This window comes from Chiloscyllium plagiosum, unplaced genomic scaffold (genome assembly GCF_037043375.1).
Source record: "Chiloscyllium plagiosum isolate Xiang-an unplaced genomic scaffold, Cpla_swu_hap1 HiC_scaffold_44, whole genome shotgun sequence".
NCBI classification, from domain to species: domain Eukaryota; kingdom Metazoa; phylum Chordata; class Chondrichthyes; order Orectolobiformes; family Hemiscylliidae; genus Chiloscyllium; species Chiloscyllium plagiosum.
In genome coordinates this window covers 4926410-4941985 of record NW_028270182.1, presented here as the reverse complement: position 1 = coordinate 4941985, position 15576 = coordinate 4926410, and the positions used below count along the sequence as shown (strand labels likewise).

The following is a 15576-nucleotide window of genomic DNA, read 5'->3' as shown; positions in this document are numbered from 1 at the left end:
GGGGGAACGACACAGAGAGTGTGATCAGGGGGAACGGCATGGAGAGTGGGATCAGGGGGGACGGGGGAATGACACAGAGAGTGGGATCAGGGGGAACGGGGGAACGACACGGAGAGTGGGAACAGGGGGAACGGGGGAACGGCACGGAGAGTGGGATCAGGGGGGACGGCGGAATGACACGGAGAGTGGGATCACGGGGGAACGGGGGGAACGGCACGGAGAGTGGGATCAGGGGAGACGGGGGAATGACACGGAGAGTGGGATCAGGGGGAACGGGGGGGAACGACGCAGAGAGTGGGATCAGGGGGAACGGGGGAACGACACGGAGAGTGGGATCAGGGGGAACGGGGGAATGACACGGAGAGTGGGATCAGGGGGAACGGGGGTGAACGACACGGCGAGTGGGATCAGGGGGAACAGGGTAACGACACGGAGAGTGGGATCAGGGGGAACGGGGGGGAACGGCACAGAGAGTGAGATCAGGCGGAACAGGGGAACGGCACGGAGAGTGGGATCAGGGGGAACGGGGGGAACGGCACAGAGAGTGAGATCAGGCGGAACAGGGGAACGGCACGGAGAGTGGGATCAGGGGGAACGGGGGGAATGGCACAGAGAGTGGGATCGGGGGGAACGGGGGGGAACGGAACAGAGAGTGGGATCAGGGGGAACAGGGTAACGACACGGAGAGTGGGATCAGGGGGAACGGGGGGGAACGGCACAGAGAGAGAGATCAGGCGGAACAGGGGAACGGCACAGAGAGTGGGATCAGGGGGAACGGCACAGAGAGTGAGATCAGGCGGAACAGGGGAACGGTACGGAGAGTGGGATCAGGGGGAACGGGGGAAACGGCACGGAGAGTGGGATCAGGGGGAACAGGGGAACGGCACGGAGAGTGGGATCGGGGGGAACGGGGGGGAACGGAACAGAGAGTGGGATCGGGGGAACAGGGTAACGACACGGAGAGTGGGATCAGGGGGAACGGGGGGGAACGACACAGAGAGTGGGATCAGGGGAAACGGGGTAACGACACGGAGAGTGGGATCAGGGGGAACGGGGGGGATCCGCACTGAGAGTGGGATCAGGGGGAACAGGGTAACGACACGGAGAGTGGGGTCAGGGGGAACAGGGTAACGACACGGAGAGTGGGATCAGGGGAAACGGGGGGGAACGACACAGAGAGTGGGATCAGGGGAAACGGGGTAACGACACGGAGAGTGGGATCAGGGGGAACGGGGGGGAACGACACAGAGAGTAGGATCAGGGGAAACGGGGTAACGACACGGAGAGTGGGATCAGGGGGAACGGGGGGGGATCGACACAGAGAGTGGGATCAGGGGAAACGGGGTAACGACACGGAGAGTGGGATCAGGGGGAACGGGGGGGATCCGCACTGAGAGTGGGATCAGGGGGAACAGGGTAACGACACGGAGAGTGGGGTCAGGGGGGACAGGGTAACGACACGGAGAGTGGGATCAGGGGGAACGGGGGGAGCGGCACTGAGAGTGGGATCAGGGGGAACGGGGGAATGACACGGAGAGTGGGATCAGGGGGGACGGGGTAACGACACGGAGAGTGGGATCAGGGGGAACAGGGTAACGATACGGAGAGTGGGATCAGGGGGAACGGGGGGGTACGGCACGGAGAGTGGGATCAGGGGGGACGGGGGAATGACACGGAGAGTGGGATCAGGGGGAACAGGGGAACGACACGGAAAGTGGGATCGGGGGAACGGCACAGTGAGTGGGATCAGGGGGAACGGGGGAACGGCACGGAGATTGGGATCAGGGGGAACGGGGGAATGACACGGAGAGTGGGATCGGGGGCAATGGGGGAACGGGGGAATGACACGGAGAGTGGGATCAGGGGGAACGGGGGGAATGACACGGAGAGTGGGATCAGGGGGAACGGGGGAATGACACGGAGAGTGGGAACAGGGGGAACGGGGGAATGACACAGAGTGGGATCAGGGGGAACGGGGGGAATGACACAGTGTGGGATCAGGGGTAACTGGGGGAACGACACGGAGAGTGGGATCGGGGGAACGGGGGAATGACAGGGAGAGTGGGATCAGGGGGAACGGGGGAATGACACGGAGAGTGGGATCGGGGGCAATGGGGGAACGGGGGAATGACACGGAGAGTGGGATCAGGGGGAACGGGGGGAATGACACGGAGAGTGGGATCAGGGGGAACGGGGGGGAACGACCCAGCGAGTGGGATCAGGGGGAACGGGGGGGAACGACCCAGCGAGTGGGATCAGGGGGAACAGGGGAATGACATGGAGAGTGGGATCAGGGGGAACGACACGGAGAGTGGGATAAGGGGGAACGGGGGGAACTACATGGAGAGTGGGATCAGGGGGAATGGGGGAACGACACGGAGAGTGGGATCAGGGGGAATGGGGGAATGACACGGAGAGTGGGATCGGGGGAACGGGGGAAAGACACGGAGAGTGGGATCAGGGGAACGGGGGAACGACACGGAGAGTGGGATCAGGGGGAACAACACAGAGTGGGATCAGGGGGGAACGGGGGGAACGACATGGAGAGTGGGATCAGGGGGAATGGGGGAACAGGGGAACAGCACGGAGAGAGGGATCGGGGGAACGGGGGAATGACACAGAGAGTGGAATCGGGGGAACAGGGGGAACAGCACAGAGTGGGATCAGGGGGAATGGGGGAATGACACGGAGAGTGGGATCAGGGGAATGGGGGATAGTCCCCTCACCGTCACTCTCCGTCTGTCTGACAGGTGACAGTCCCCTCACCGTCACTCTCCCTCTGTCTGACAGGTGACAGTCCGCTCACCGTCACTCTCTGTCTGTATGACAGGTGACAGTCCCCTCACCGTCACTCTCCCTCTGTGTGACAGGTGACAGTCCGCTCACCGTCACCCTCTGTCTGTGTGACAGGTGACAGTCCCCTCACCGTCACTCTCCGTCTGTGTGACAGGTGACAGTCCCCTCACCGTCACTCTCTGTCTGTGTGACAGGTGACAGTCCCCTCACCGTCACTCTCTGTCTGTGTGACAGGTGACAGTCCCCTCACTGTCACTCTCCGTCTGTGTGACAGGTGACAGTCCCCTCACTGTCACTCTCCGTCTGTGTGACAGGTGACAGTCCCCTCACCGTCACTCTCCGTCTGTCTGACAGGTGACAGTCCCCTCACCGTCACTCTCCGTCTGTGTGACAGGTGACAGTCCCCTCACCGTCACTCTCTGTCTGTGTGACAGGTGACAGTCCCCTCACCGTCACTCTCCCTCTGTCTGACAGGTGACAGTCCGCTCACCGTCACTCTCTGTCTGTGTGACAGGTGACAGTCCGCTCACCGTCACTCTCCCTCTGTCTGACAGGTGACAGTCCGCTCACCGTCACTCTCCCTCTGTGTGACAGGTGACAGTCCGCTCACCGTCACTCTCCCTCTGTCTGACAGGTGACAGTCCGCTCACCGTCACTCTCCGTCTGTCTGACAGGTGACAGTCCCCTCACCGTCACTCTCCCTCTGTGTGACAGGTGACAGTACCCTGACAGCTATCCATGTCGCGAAGGAGTCTGGAATGATCGGAGTGAGTGAGAGGGTGATCCGAGTTAAAGCCAAGTTGCCTACTGCCAGCTCCAAAGCTACCATCACCTGGAGGAACGTGAAGAAGACGTGTGGGGGCACCCAATCTCCGCAGGTTGAGTTGGAATGTTTTGTAATTGTCTCTCTCTCTCAATTCATCGGATTATAGACCATCCCTTTGTGTGTTATTCAGCTGTTGACACTTTACTCACACAGGCTGACACTCTCGATCACCTGCAGAGAGCTATTATTCAGTCCATCGACATTCCACTCACACCATTTGTACAACCCTTTGAGATTCTTAAATAAGTGGAGTAATCTTGCAGTGATTCCTCTGTATATTCTGTCATTTCATAAACCTCTAATAGGTCACCCCTCAGTCTCCAATGCTCCAGGGAAAACAGCCCTGCCTAGACTTAGAAGCAGGCATGGGTGGATGGGTTAGTAAGTTTGCAGATGACATTAAAGTTGGTAGAATGGTGGACAGTGTGGAAGAATGTTACTGGTTGCAGGGGGAATTGGATAAACTGCAGAATTGGGTTCAGAGATGGCAATGCAGATAAATGTGAGGTGATGCACTTTGGGAAGAATAACAGGAAGGAAGAGTACTGGGTCAGTGGAAAGATTCTTGGTAGTGTGGATGTGCAAAGGGATCTTGGAGTCCATGTACATAGATCCCTGAAAGTTGCCACACAGGTTATAGTGCTGTTGAGAAGGCATACGGTGTGTTAGGGTTCATTCGTAGAGGGATTGAGTTCCGGAGCTGATGGTGACACACTGATGGTCCCACACTGATGGTCCCACACTGATGGTCCCACACTGATGGTCCCGCACTGATGGTCACGCACTGATGGTCCCACACTGATGGTCACGCACTGATGGTCACGCACTGATGGTCCCGCACTGATGGTCACACACTGATGGTCCCGCAGTGATGGTCACACACTGATGGTCCCGGACTGATGGTCCCGCACTGATGGTCACACACTGATGGTCACACAGTGATGGACACACACTGATGGTCACACACTGATGGTCACACACTAATGGTCCCGCACTAATGGTCCCACACTGATGGTCCCGCAGTGATGGTCCCACACTGATGGTCCCGCACTGATGGTCCCACACTGATGGTCCCACACTGATGGTCCCGCACTGATGGTCCCACACTGATGGTCACGCACTGATGGTCACGCACTGATGGTCCCACACTGATGGTCACGCACTGATGGTCACGCACTGATGGTCACGCACTGATGGTCCCGCACTGATGGTCACGCACTGATGGTCACGCACTGATGGTCACGCACTGATGGTCACACACTGATGGTCCCGCAGTGATGGTCACACACTGATGGTCACACACTGAGGGTCACACACTGAGAATCACACACTGATGTTCCCGCACTGATGGTCCCGCACTGATGGTCACGCACTGTTGGTCACACACTGAGGGTCCCACACTGATGGTCCCACACTGAGGGTCACAAACTGAGAATCACACACTGATGGTCCCACACTGATGGTCACACACTGATGGTCCCACACTGAGGGTCACACACTGAGAATCACACACTGATGGACCCACACTGATGTTCCCGCACTGATGGTCCCGCACTGATGGTCACGCACTGTTGGTCACACACTGAGGGTCCCACACTGATGGTCCCGCACTGATGGTCACACACTGATGGTCCCGCAGTGATGGTCACACACTGATGGTCACACACTGATGGTCACACACTGATGGTCACACACTGATGGTCCCGCACTGATGGTGACACACTGATGGTGACACACTGATGGTGACACACTGATGGTCCCACACTGATGGTCCCGCACTGATGGTCACACACTGATGGTCACACACTGATGGTCCCGCACTGATGGTCCCACACTGATGGTGACACACTGATGGTGACACACTGATGGTCTCGCACTGATAGTCCCGCACTGATGGTGACACACTGATGGTCCCGCACTGACGGTCACACACTGATGGTCCCACACTGATGGTCCCACGCTGATGGTCCCACGCTGATGGTCCCGCAATGATGGTGACACACTGATGGTCCCGGACTGATGGTCCCGCACTGATGGTCACACACTGATGGTCCCACAGTGATGGACACACACTGATGGTCACACACTGATGGTCACACACTAATGGTCCCGCAGTGATGGTCCCACACTGATGGTCCCGCAGTGATGGTCCCACACTGATGGTCCCGCACTGATGGTCCCACACTGCTGGTCACACACTGATGGTCCCGCACTGATGGTCCCGCACTGATGGTCCCGCACTGATGGTCCCACACTGATGGTCCCGCAGTGATGGTCCCGCAGTGATGGTCACAGACTGATGTTCCCGCACTGATGGTCCCGCAGTGATGGTCACACACTGATTGTCCCGCACTGATGGTCACGCAGTGATGGTCACGCACCGATGGTCCCGCACTGATGGTCACACACTGATGGTCACACACTGATGGTCACACACTGATGGTCCCGCACTGATGGTCACGCACCGATGGTCCCGCACTGATGGTCACACACTGATGGTCACACACTGATGGTCACACACTGATGGTCCCGCACTGATGGTCACGCACCGATGGTCCCACACTGATGGTCACACACTGATGGTCACACACTGATGGTCCCGCACTGATGGTCACACACTGATGGTCCCGCAGTGATGGTCACACACTGATGGTCCCGCAGTGATGGTCACGCACTGATGGTCACGCACCGATGGTCACGCACCGATGGTCACACACTGATGGTCCCGCAGTGATGGTCACACACTGATGGTCCCACACTGATGGTCCCACACTGATGGTCCCGCATTGATGGTCACACACTGATGGTCACACACTGATGGTCCCGCACTGATGGTCACGCACCGATGGTCACGCACCGATGGTCACACACTGATGGTCCCGCAGTGATGGTCACACACTGATGGTCCCGCACTGATGGTCCCACACTGATGGTCCCGCATTGATGGTCCCGCAGTGATGGTCCCGCAGTGATGGTCACACACTGATGGTCCCGCAGTGATGGTCACGCACTGATGGTCACGCACCGATGGTCACGCACCGATGGTCCCGCACTGATGGTCACGCACTGATGGTCACGCACCGATGGTCACGCACTGATGGTCACGCACTGATGGTCACGCACCGATGGTCCCGCACCGATGGTCACGCACTGATGGTCACGCACTGATGGTCACGCACCGATGGTCACACACTGATGGTCCCGCACTGATGGTCACGCACTGATGGTCACGCACCGATGGTCACGCACCGATGGTCCCGCACTGATGGTCACGCACTGATGGTCACGCACCGATGGTCACACACTGATGGTCACACACTGATGGTCCCGCACTGATGGTCACGCACTGATGGTCACGCACCGATGGTCACGCACCGATGGTCACGCACCGATGGTCACACACTGATGGTCCCGCAGTGATGGTCACACACTGATGGTCCCGCCCTGATGGTGACACACTGATGGTCCCGCACTGATGGTCACACACTGGTGGTCACACACTGATGGTCACACACTGATGGTCCCGCACTGATGGTCACACACTGATGGTCCCGCACTGATGGTCCCGCACTGATGGTCCCACACTGATGGTCCCGCACTGATGGTCCCGCAGTGATGGTCCCGCACTGATGGTCCCGCACTGATGGTCCCGCAGTGATGGTCCCGCAGTGATGATCCCGCACTGATGGTCACGCACCGATGGTCACGCACCGATGGTCACGCACTGATGGTCACACACTGATGGTCCCGCACTGATGGTCACGCACTGATGGTCACGCACTGATGGTCACACACTGATGGTCCCGCACTGATGGTCACGCACTGATGGTCCCGCACTGATGGTCCCGCAGTGATGGTCACGCACCGATGGTCACGCACCGATGGTCACACACTGATGGTCCCACAATGATGGTCCCACACTGCTGGTCACACACTGATGGTCCCGCACTGATGGTCCCGCACTGATGGTCCCGCACTGATGGTCACACACTGATGGTCCCGCACTGATGGTCACGCACTGATGGTCACGCACCGATGGTCACGCACCGATGGTCACACACTGATGGTCCCGCAGTGATGGTCCCGCACTGATGGTGACACACTGATGGTGACACACTGATGGTGACACACTGATTGTCCCACACTGATGGTCCCACACTGATGGTCCCGCAGTGATGGTCACACACTGATGGTCACACACTGATGGTCCCGCACTGATGGTCCCACACTGATGGTGACACACTGATGGTGACACACTGATGGTCTCGCACTGATAGTCCCGCACTGATGGTGACACACTGATGGTCCCGCACTGACGGTCACACACTGATGGTCCCACACTGATGGTCCCGCAATGATGGTGACACAATGATGGTCCCGGACTGATGGTCCCGCACTGATGGTCACACACTGATGGTCCCACAGTGATGGACACACACTGATGGTCACACACTGATGGTCACACACTAATGGTCCCGCAGTGATGGTCCCACACTGATGGTCCCGCAGTGATGGTCCCACACTGATGGTCCCGCACTGATGGTCCCACACTGCTGGTCACACACTGATGGTCCCACAATGATGGTCCCACACTGCTGGTCACACACTGATGGTCCTGCACTGATGGTCCCGCACTGATGGTCCCGCACTGATGGTCCCACACAGATGGTCCCACACTGATGGTCCCACAATGATGGTCCCACACTGCTGGTCACACACTGATGGTCCCGCACTGATGGTCCCGCACTGATGGTCCCGCACTGATGGTCCCACACAGATGGTCCCACACTGATGGTCCCGCACTGATGGTCCCGCAGTGATGGTCCCACACTGATGGTCCCACACTGCTGGTCACACACTGATGGTCCCACACTGATGGTCCCGCACCGATGGTCACGCTCCGATGGTCACACACTGATGGTCCCACAATGATGGTCCCACACTGCTGGTCACACACTGATGGTCCCGCACTGATGGTCCCGCACTGATGGTCCCGCACTGATGGTCACACACTGATGGTCCCGCACTGATGGTCACGCACTGATGGTCACGCACCGATGGTCACGCACCGATGGTCACACACTGATGGTCCCACACTGCTGGTCACGCACTGATGGTCACACACTGATGGTCACACACTGATGGTCCCACACTGCTGGTCACACACTGATGGTCCCGCACTGATGGTCCCGCACTGATGGTCCCGCACTGATGGTCCCGCACTGATGGTCACACACTGATGGTCCCGCACTGATGGTCACGCACTGATGGTCACGCACTGATGGTCACGCACCGATGGTCACGCACCGATGGTCACACACTGATGGTCCCGCAGTGATGGTCACACACTGATGGTCCCGCACTGATGGTCACGCACTGATGGTCACGCACCGATGGTCACGCACCGATGGTCACACACTGATGGTCCCACAATGATGGTCCCACACTGCTGGTCACACACTGATGGTCCCGCACTGATGGTCCCGCACTGATGGTCCCGCACTGATGGTCACACACTGATGGTCCCGCACTGATGGTCACGCACTGATGGTCACGCACCGATGGTCACGCACCGATGGTCACACACTGATGGTCCCGCAGTGATGGTCACACACTGATGGTCCCGCACTGATGGTGACACACTGATGGTGACACACTGATGGTCCCGCACTGATGGTCCCACACTGATGGTCCCACACTGATGGTCCCGCATTGATGGTCCCGCAGTGATGGTCCCACACTGATGGTCCCGCACTGATGGTCACGCACTGATGGTCACGCACCGATGGTCACACACTGATGGTCCCGCACTGATGGTCACGCACTGATGGTCACGCACCGATGGTCACACACTGATGGTCCCGCACTGATGGTCACGCACTGATGGTCACGCACCGATGGTCACGCACCGATGGTCACACACTGATGGTCCCGCACTGATGGTCCCGCACTGATGGTCACGCACCGATGGTCACACACTGATGGTCACACACTGATGGTCCCGCACTGATGGTCACGCACTGATGGTCACGCACCGATGGTCACGCACCGATGGTCACGCACCGATGGTCACACACTGATGGTCCCGCAGTGATGGTCACACACTGATGGTCCCGCCCTGATGGTGACACACTGATGGTGACACACTGACGGTCCCGCACTGATGGTCACACACTGGTGGTCACACACTGATGGTCACACACTGATGGTCCCGCACTGATGGTCACACACTGATGGTCCCGCACTGATGGTCCCGCACTGATGGTCCCGCACTGATGGTCCCGCAGTGATGGTCCCGCACTGATGGTCCCGCACTGATGGTCCCGCACTGATGGTCCCACACTGATGATCCCGCACTGATGGTCCCGCACTGATGGTCCCGCACTGATGGTCACACACTGATGGTCCCGCACTGATGGTCACGCACTGATGGTCACGCACCGATGGTCACACACTGATGGTCCCGCACTGATGGTCCCGCACCGATGGTCACGCACCGATGGTCACGCACCGATGGTCACGCACCGATGGTCACACACTGATGGTCCCGCAGTGATGGTCACACACTGATGGTCCCGCACTGATGGTCCCGCACTGATGGTCCCACACTGATGGTCCCACACTGATGGTCCCGCAGTGATGGTCACACACTGATGGTCACACACTGATGGTCCCGCACTGATGGTCCCACACTGATGGTCCCACACTGATGGTCCCGCACTGATGGTCCCACACTGATGGTCACGCACTGATGGTCACGCACTGATGGTCCCACACTGATGGTCCCACACTGATGGTCACGCACTGATGGTCACGCACTGATGGTCCCGCACTGATGGTCACACACTGATGGTCCCGCAGTGATGGTCACACACTGATGGTCACACACTGATGGTCACACACTGATGGTCCCACACTGAGGGTCACACACTGAGAATCACACACTGATGGTCCCACACTGATGGTCACACACTGATGGTCCCACACTGAGGGTCACACACTGAGAATCACACACTGATGGTCCCGCACTGATGGTCCCGCACTGATGGACCCACACTGATGTTCCCGCACTGATGGTCACACACCGATGGTCACACACTGATGGTCACACACTGATGGTCCCGCACTGATGGTCACACACTGATGGTCCCGCACTGATGGTCACGCACTGATGGTCACGCACCGATGGTCACGCACCGATGGTCACACACTGATGGTCCCGCACTGATGGTCCCGCACCGATGGTCACGCACCGATGGTCACGCACCGATGGTCACGCACCGATGGTCACACACTGATGGTCCCGCAGTGATGGTCACACACTGATGGTCCCCGCCCTGATGGTGACACACTGATGGTGACACACTGATGGTCCCGCACTGATGGTCACACACTGATGGTCCCGCACTGATGGTCCCGCACTGATGGTCACACACTGATGTTCCCGCACTGATGGTCACACACCGATGGTCACACACTGATGGTCACACACTGATGGTCCCGCACTGATGGTCACACACTGATGGTCCCGCACTGATGGTCACGCACTGATGGTCACGCACCGATGGTCACACACTGATGGTCACGCACTGATGGTCACGCACTGATGGTCACGCACCGATGGTCACGCACCGATGGTCACACACTGATGGTCCCGCAGTGATGGTCACACACTGATGGTCCCGCACTGATGGTGACACACTGATGGTGACACACTGATGGTCCCGCACTGATGGTCCCACACTGATGGTCCCGCACTGATGGTCCCGCAGTGATGGTCCCGCAGTGATGGTCACACACTGATGGTCCCGCACTGATGGTCACGCACTGATGGTCACGCACCGATGGTCACGCACCGATGGTCACGCACTGATGGTCACACACTGATGGTCCCGCACTGATGGTCACGCACTGATGGTCACGCACCGTTGGTCACACACTGATGGTCCCGCACTGATGGTCACGCACTGATGGTCACACACTGATGGTCCCGCAGTGATGGTCACACACTGATGGTCCCGCCCTGATGGTGACACACTGATGGTGACACACTGATGGTCCCGCACTGATGGTCACACACTGGTGGTCACACACTGATGGTGACACACTGATGGTCCCGCACTGATGGTCACACACTGGTGGTCACACACTGATGGTCACACACTGATGGTCCCGCACTGATGGTCCCGCAGTGATGGTCACGCACTGATGGTCACACACTGATGGTCCCGCACGGATGGTCACGCACTGATGGTCACGCACCGATGGTCACGCACCGATGGTCACACACTGATGGTCCCGCACTGATGGTCCCGCACTGATGGTCCCGCAGTGATGGTCACGCACTGATGGTCACACACTGATGGTCCCGCACTGATGGTCACGCACTGATGGTCACGCACCGATGGTCACACACTGATGGTCCCGCAGTGATGGTCTCGCACTGATGGTCACGCACCGATGGTCACGCACCGATGGTCACACACTGATGGTCCCGCAGTGTATGGACACACACTGATGGTCACACACTGATGGTCACACACTAATGGTCCCGCACTAATGGTCCCACACTGATGGTCCCGCAGTGATGGTCACACACTGATGGTCCCGCACTGATGGTGACACACTGATGGTCCCGCACTGATGGTGACACACTGATGGTCCCGCACTGATGGTCCCACACTGATGGTCCCACACTGATGGTCACGCACTGATGGTCCCACACTGATGGTCCCACACTGATGGTCCCACACTGATGGTCACGCACTGATGGTCCCACACTGATGGTCACGCACTGATGGTCACGCACTGATGGTCCCACACTGATGGTCCCACACTGATGGTCACACACTGAGAATCACACACTGATGGTCCCACATTGATGGTCCCACACTGATGGACCCACACTGATGTTCCCGCACTGATGGTCCCGCACTGATGGTCACGCACTGTTGGTCACACACTGAGGGTCCCACACTGATGGTCACGCACTGATGGTCCCGCACTGATGGTCACACACTGATGGTCCCGCACTGATGGTCACACACTGATGGTCACACACTGATGGTCACACACTGATGGTCCCGCACTGATGGTGACACACTGATGGTGACACACTGATTTTCCCACACTGATGGTCCCACACTGATGGTCCCGCAGTGATGGTCACACACTGATGGTCACACACTGATGGTCTCGCACTGATGGTGACACACTGATGGTGACACACTGATGGTCGTGCACTGATGGTCACAACCTGATGGTCACACACTGATGGTCACACACTGATGGTCTCGCACTGATGGTCCCGCACTGATGGTGACACACTGATGGTCCCGCACTGATGGTCCCGCAGTGATGGTCACACACTGATGGTCACACACTGATGGTCCCGCAGTGATGGTCACACACTGATGGTCACACACTGATGGTCACACACTGATGGTCCCGCGCTGATGGTGACACACTGATGGTGACACATTGATGATGACACACTGATGGTCCCACACTGATGGTCCCACACTGATGGTCCCGCAGTGATGGTCACACACTGATGGTCACACACTGATGGTCCCGCACTGATGGTCCCACACTGATGGTGACACACTGATGGTCGCGCACTGATGATCACACACTGATGGTCACACACTAATGGTCACACACTGATGGTCACACACTGATGGTCCCGCACTGATGGTCCCGCAGTGATGGTCACACACTGATGGTCCCACACTGATGGTCTCGCACTGATGGTCCCGCACTGATGGTGACACACTGATGGTCCCGCACTGACGGTCACACACTGATGGTCCCACACTGATGGTCCCACACTGATGGTCACACACTGATGGTCCCGCACTGATGGTCCCGCACTGATTGTCCCGCACTGATGGTCCCACACTGCTGGTCCCACACTGATGGTCCCACACTGATGGTCCCACACTGCTGGTCACACACTGATGGTCCCGCACTGATGGTCCCGCACTGATGGTCACACACTGATGGTCCCACACTGCTGGTCACACACTGATGGTCACAACCTGATGGTCACACACTGATGGTCACACACTGATGGTCTCGCACTGATGGTCCCGCACTGATGGTGACACACTGATGGTCCCACACTGATGGTCACACACTGGTGGTCACACACTGATGGTCACACACTGATGGTCCCGCACTGATGGTCCCGCAGTGATGGTCACGCACTGATGGTCACACACTGATGGTCCCGCACGGATGGTCACGCACTGATGGTCACGCACCGATGGTCACGCACCGATGGTCACACACTGATGGTCCCGCACTGATGGTCCCGCACTGATGGTCCCGCAGTGATGGTCACGCACTGATGGTCACACACTGATGGTCCCGCACTGATGGTCACGCACTGATGGTCACGCACCGATGGTCACACACTGATGGTCCCGCAGTGATGGTCTCGCACTGATGGTCACGCACCGATGGTCACGCACCGATGGTCACACACTGATGGTCCCGCAGTGATGGACACACACTGATGGTCACACACTGATGGTCACACACTAATGGTCCCGCACTAATGGTCCCACACTGATGGTCCCGCAGTGATGGTCACACACTGATGGTCCCGCACTGATGGTGACACACTGATGGTCCCGCACTGATGGTGACACACTGATGGTCCCGCACTGATGGTCCCACACTGATGGTCCCACACTGATGGTCACGCACTGATGGTCCCACACTGATGGTCCCACACTGATGGTCCCACACTGATGGTCACGCACTGATGGTCCCACACTGATGGTCACGCACTGATGGTCACGCACTGATGGTCCCACACTGATGGTCCCACACTGATGGTCACACACTGAGAATCACACACTGATGGTCCCACATTGATGGTCCCACACTGATGGACCCACACTGATGTTCCCGCACTGATGGTCCCGCACTGATGGTCACGCACTGTTGGTCACACACTGAGGGTCCCACACTGATGGTCACGCACTGATGGTCCCGCACTGATGGTCACACACTGATGGTCCCGCACTGATGGTCACACACTGATGGTCACACACTGATGGTCCCGCACTGATGGTGACACACTGATGGTGACACACTGATTTTCCCACACTGATGGTCCCACACTGATGGTCCCGCAGTGATGGTCACACACTGATGGTCACACACTGATGGTCTCGCACTGATGGTGACACACTGATGGTGACACACTGATGGTCGTGCACTGATGGTCACAACCTGATGGTCACACACTGATGGTCACACACTGATGGTCTCGCACTGATGGTCCCGCACTGATGGTGACACACTGATGGTCCCACACTGATGGTTCCGCACTGATGGTCCCGCAGTGATGGTCACACACTGATGGTCACACACTGATGGTCCCGCAGTGATGGTCACACACTGATGGTCACACACTGATGGTCACACACTGATGGTCCCGCGCTGATGGTGACACACTGATGGTGACACATTGATGATGACACACTGATGGTCCCACACTGATGGTCCCACACTGATGGTCCCGCAGTGATGGTCACACACTGATGGTCCCGCACTGATGGTCCCACACTGATGGTGACACACTGATGGTCGCGCACTGATGATCACACACTGATGGTCACACACTAATGGTCACACACTGATGGTCACACACTGATGGTCCCGCACTGATGGTCCCGCAGTGATGGTCACACACTGATGGTCCCACACTGATGGTCTCGCACTGATGGTCCCGCACTGATGGTGACACACTGATGGTCCCGCACTGACGGTCACACACTGATGGTCCCACACTGATGGTCCCACACTGATGGTCACACACTGATGGTCCCGCACTGATGGTCCCGCACTGATTGTCCCGCACTGATGGTCCCACACTGATGGTCCCACACTGATGGTCCCACACTGCTGGTCACACACTGATGGTCCCGCACTGATGGTCC

The 15576-nt window shown here is 58.0% G+C and overlaps 1 protein-coding gene across 1 annotated transcript in view; it reads left to right on the top strand.

Moving 5' to 3' along the window:
- LOC122546366 (polyamine-transporting ATPase 13A3-like) overlaps nucleotides 1-15576 on the top strand; it is a 263479-nt gene that overhangs the window by 38426 nt on the left and 209477 nt on the right. The window contains exon 9 of the mRNA XM_087982839.1: nucleotides 3511-3674. Within this exon, the coding sequence (XP_087838965.1) occupies nucleotides 3511-3674 (164 nt within the window). The remainder of the gene's footprint in view (nucleotides 1-3510; nucleotides 3675-15576) is intronic.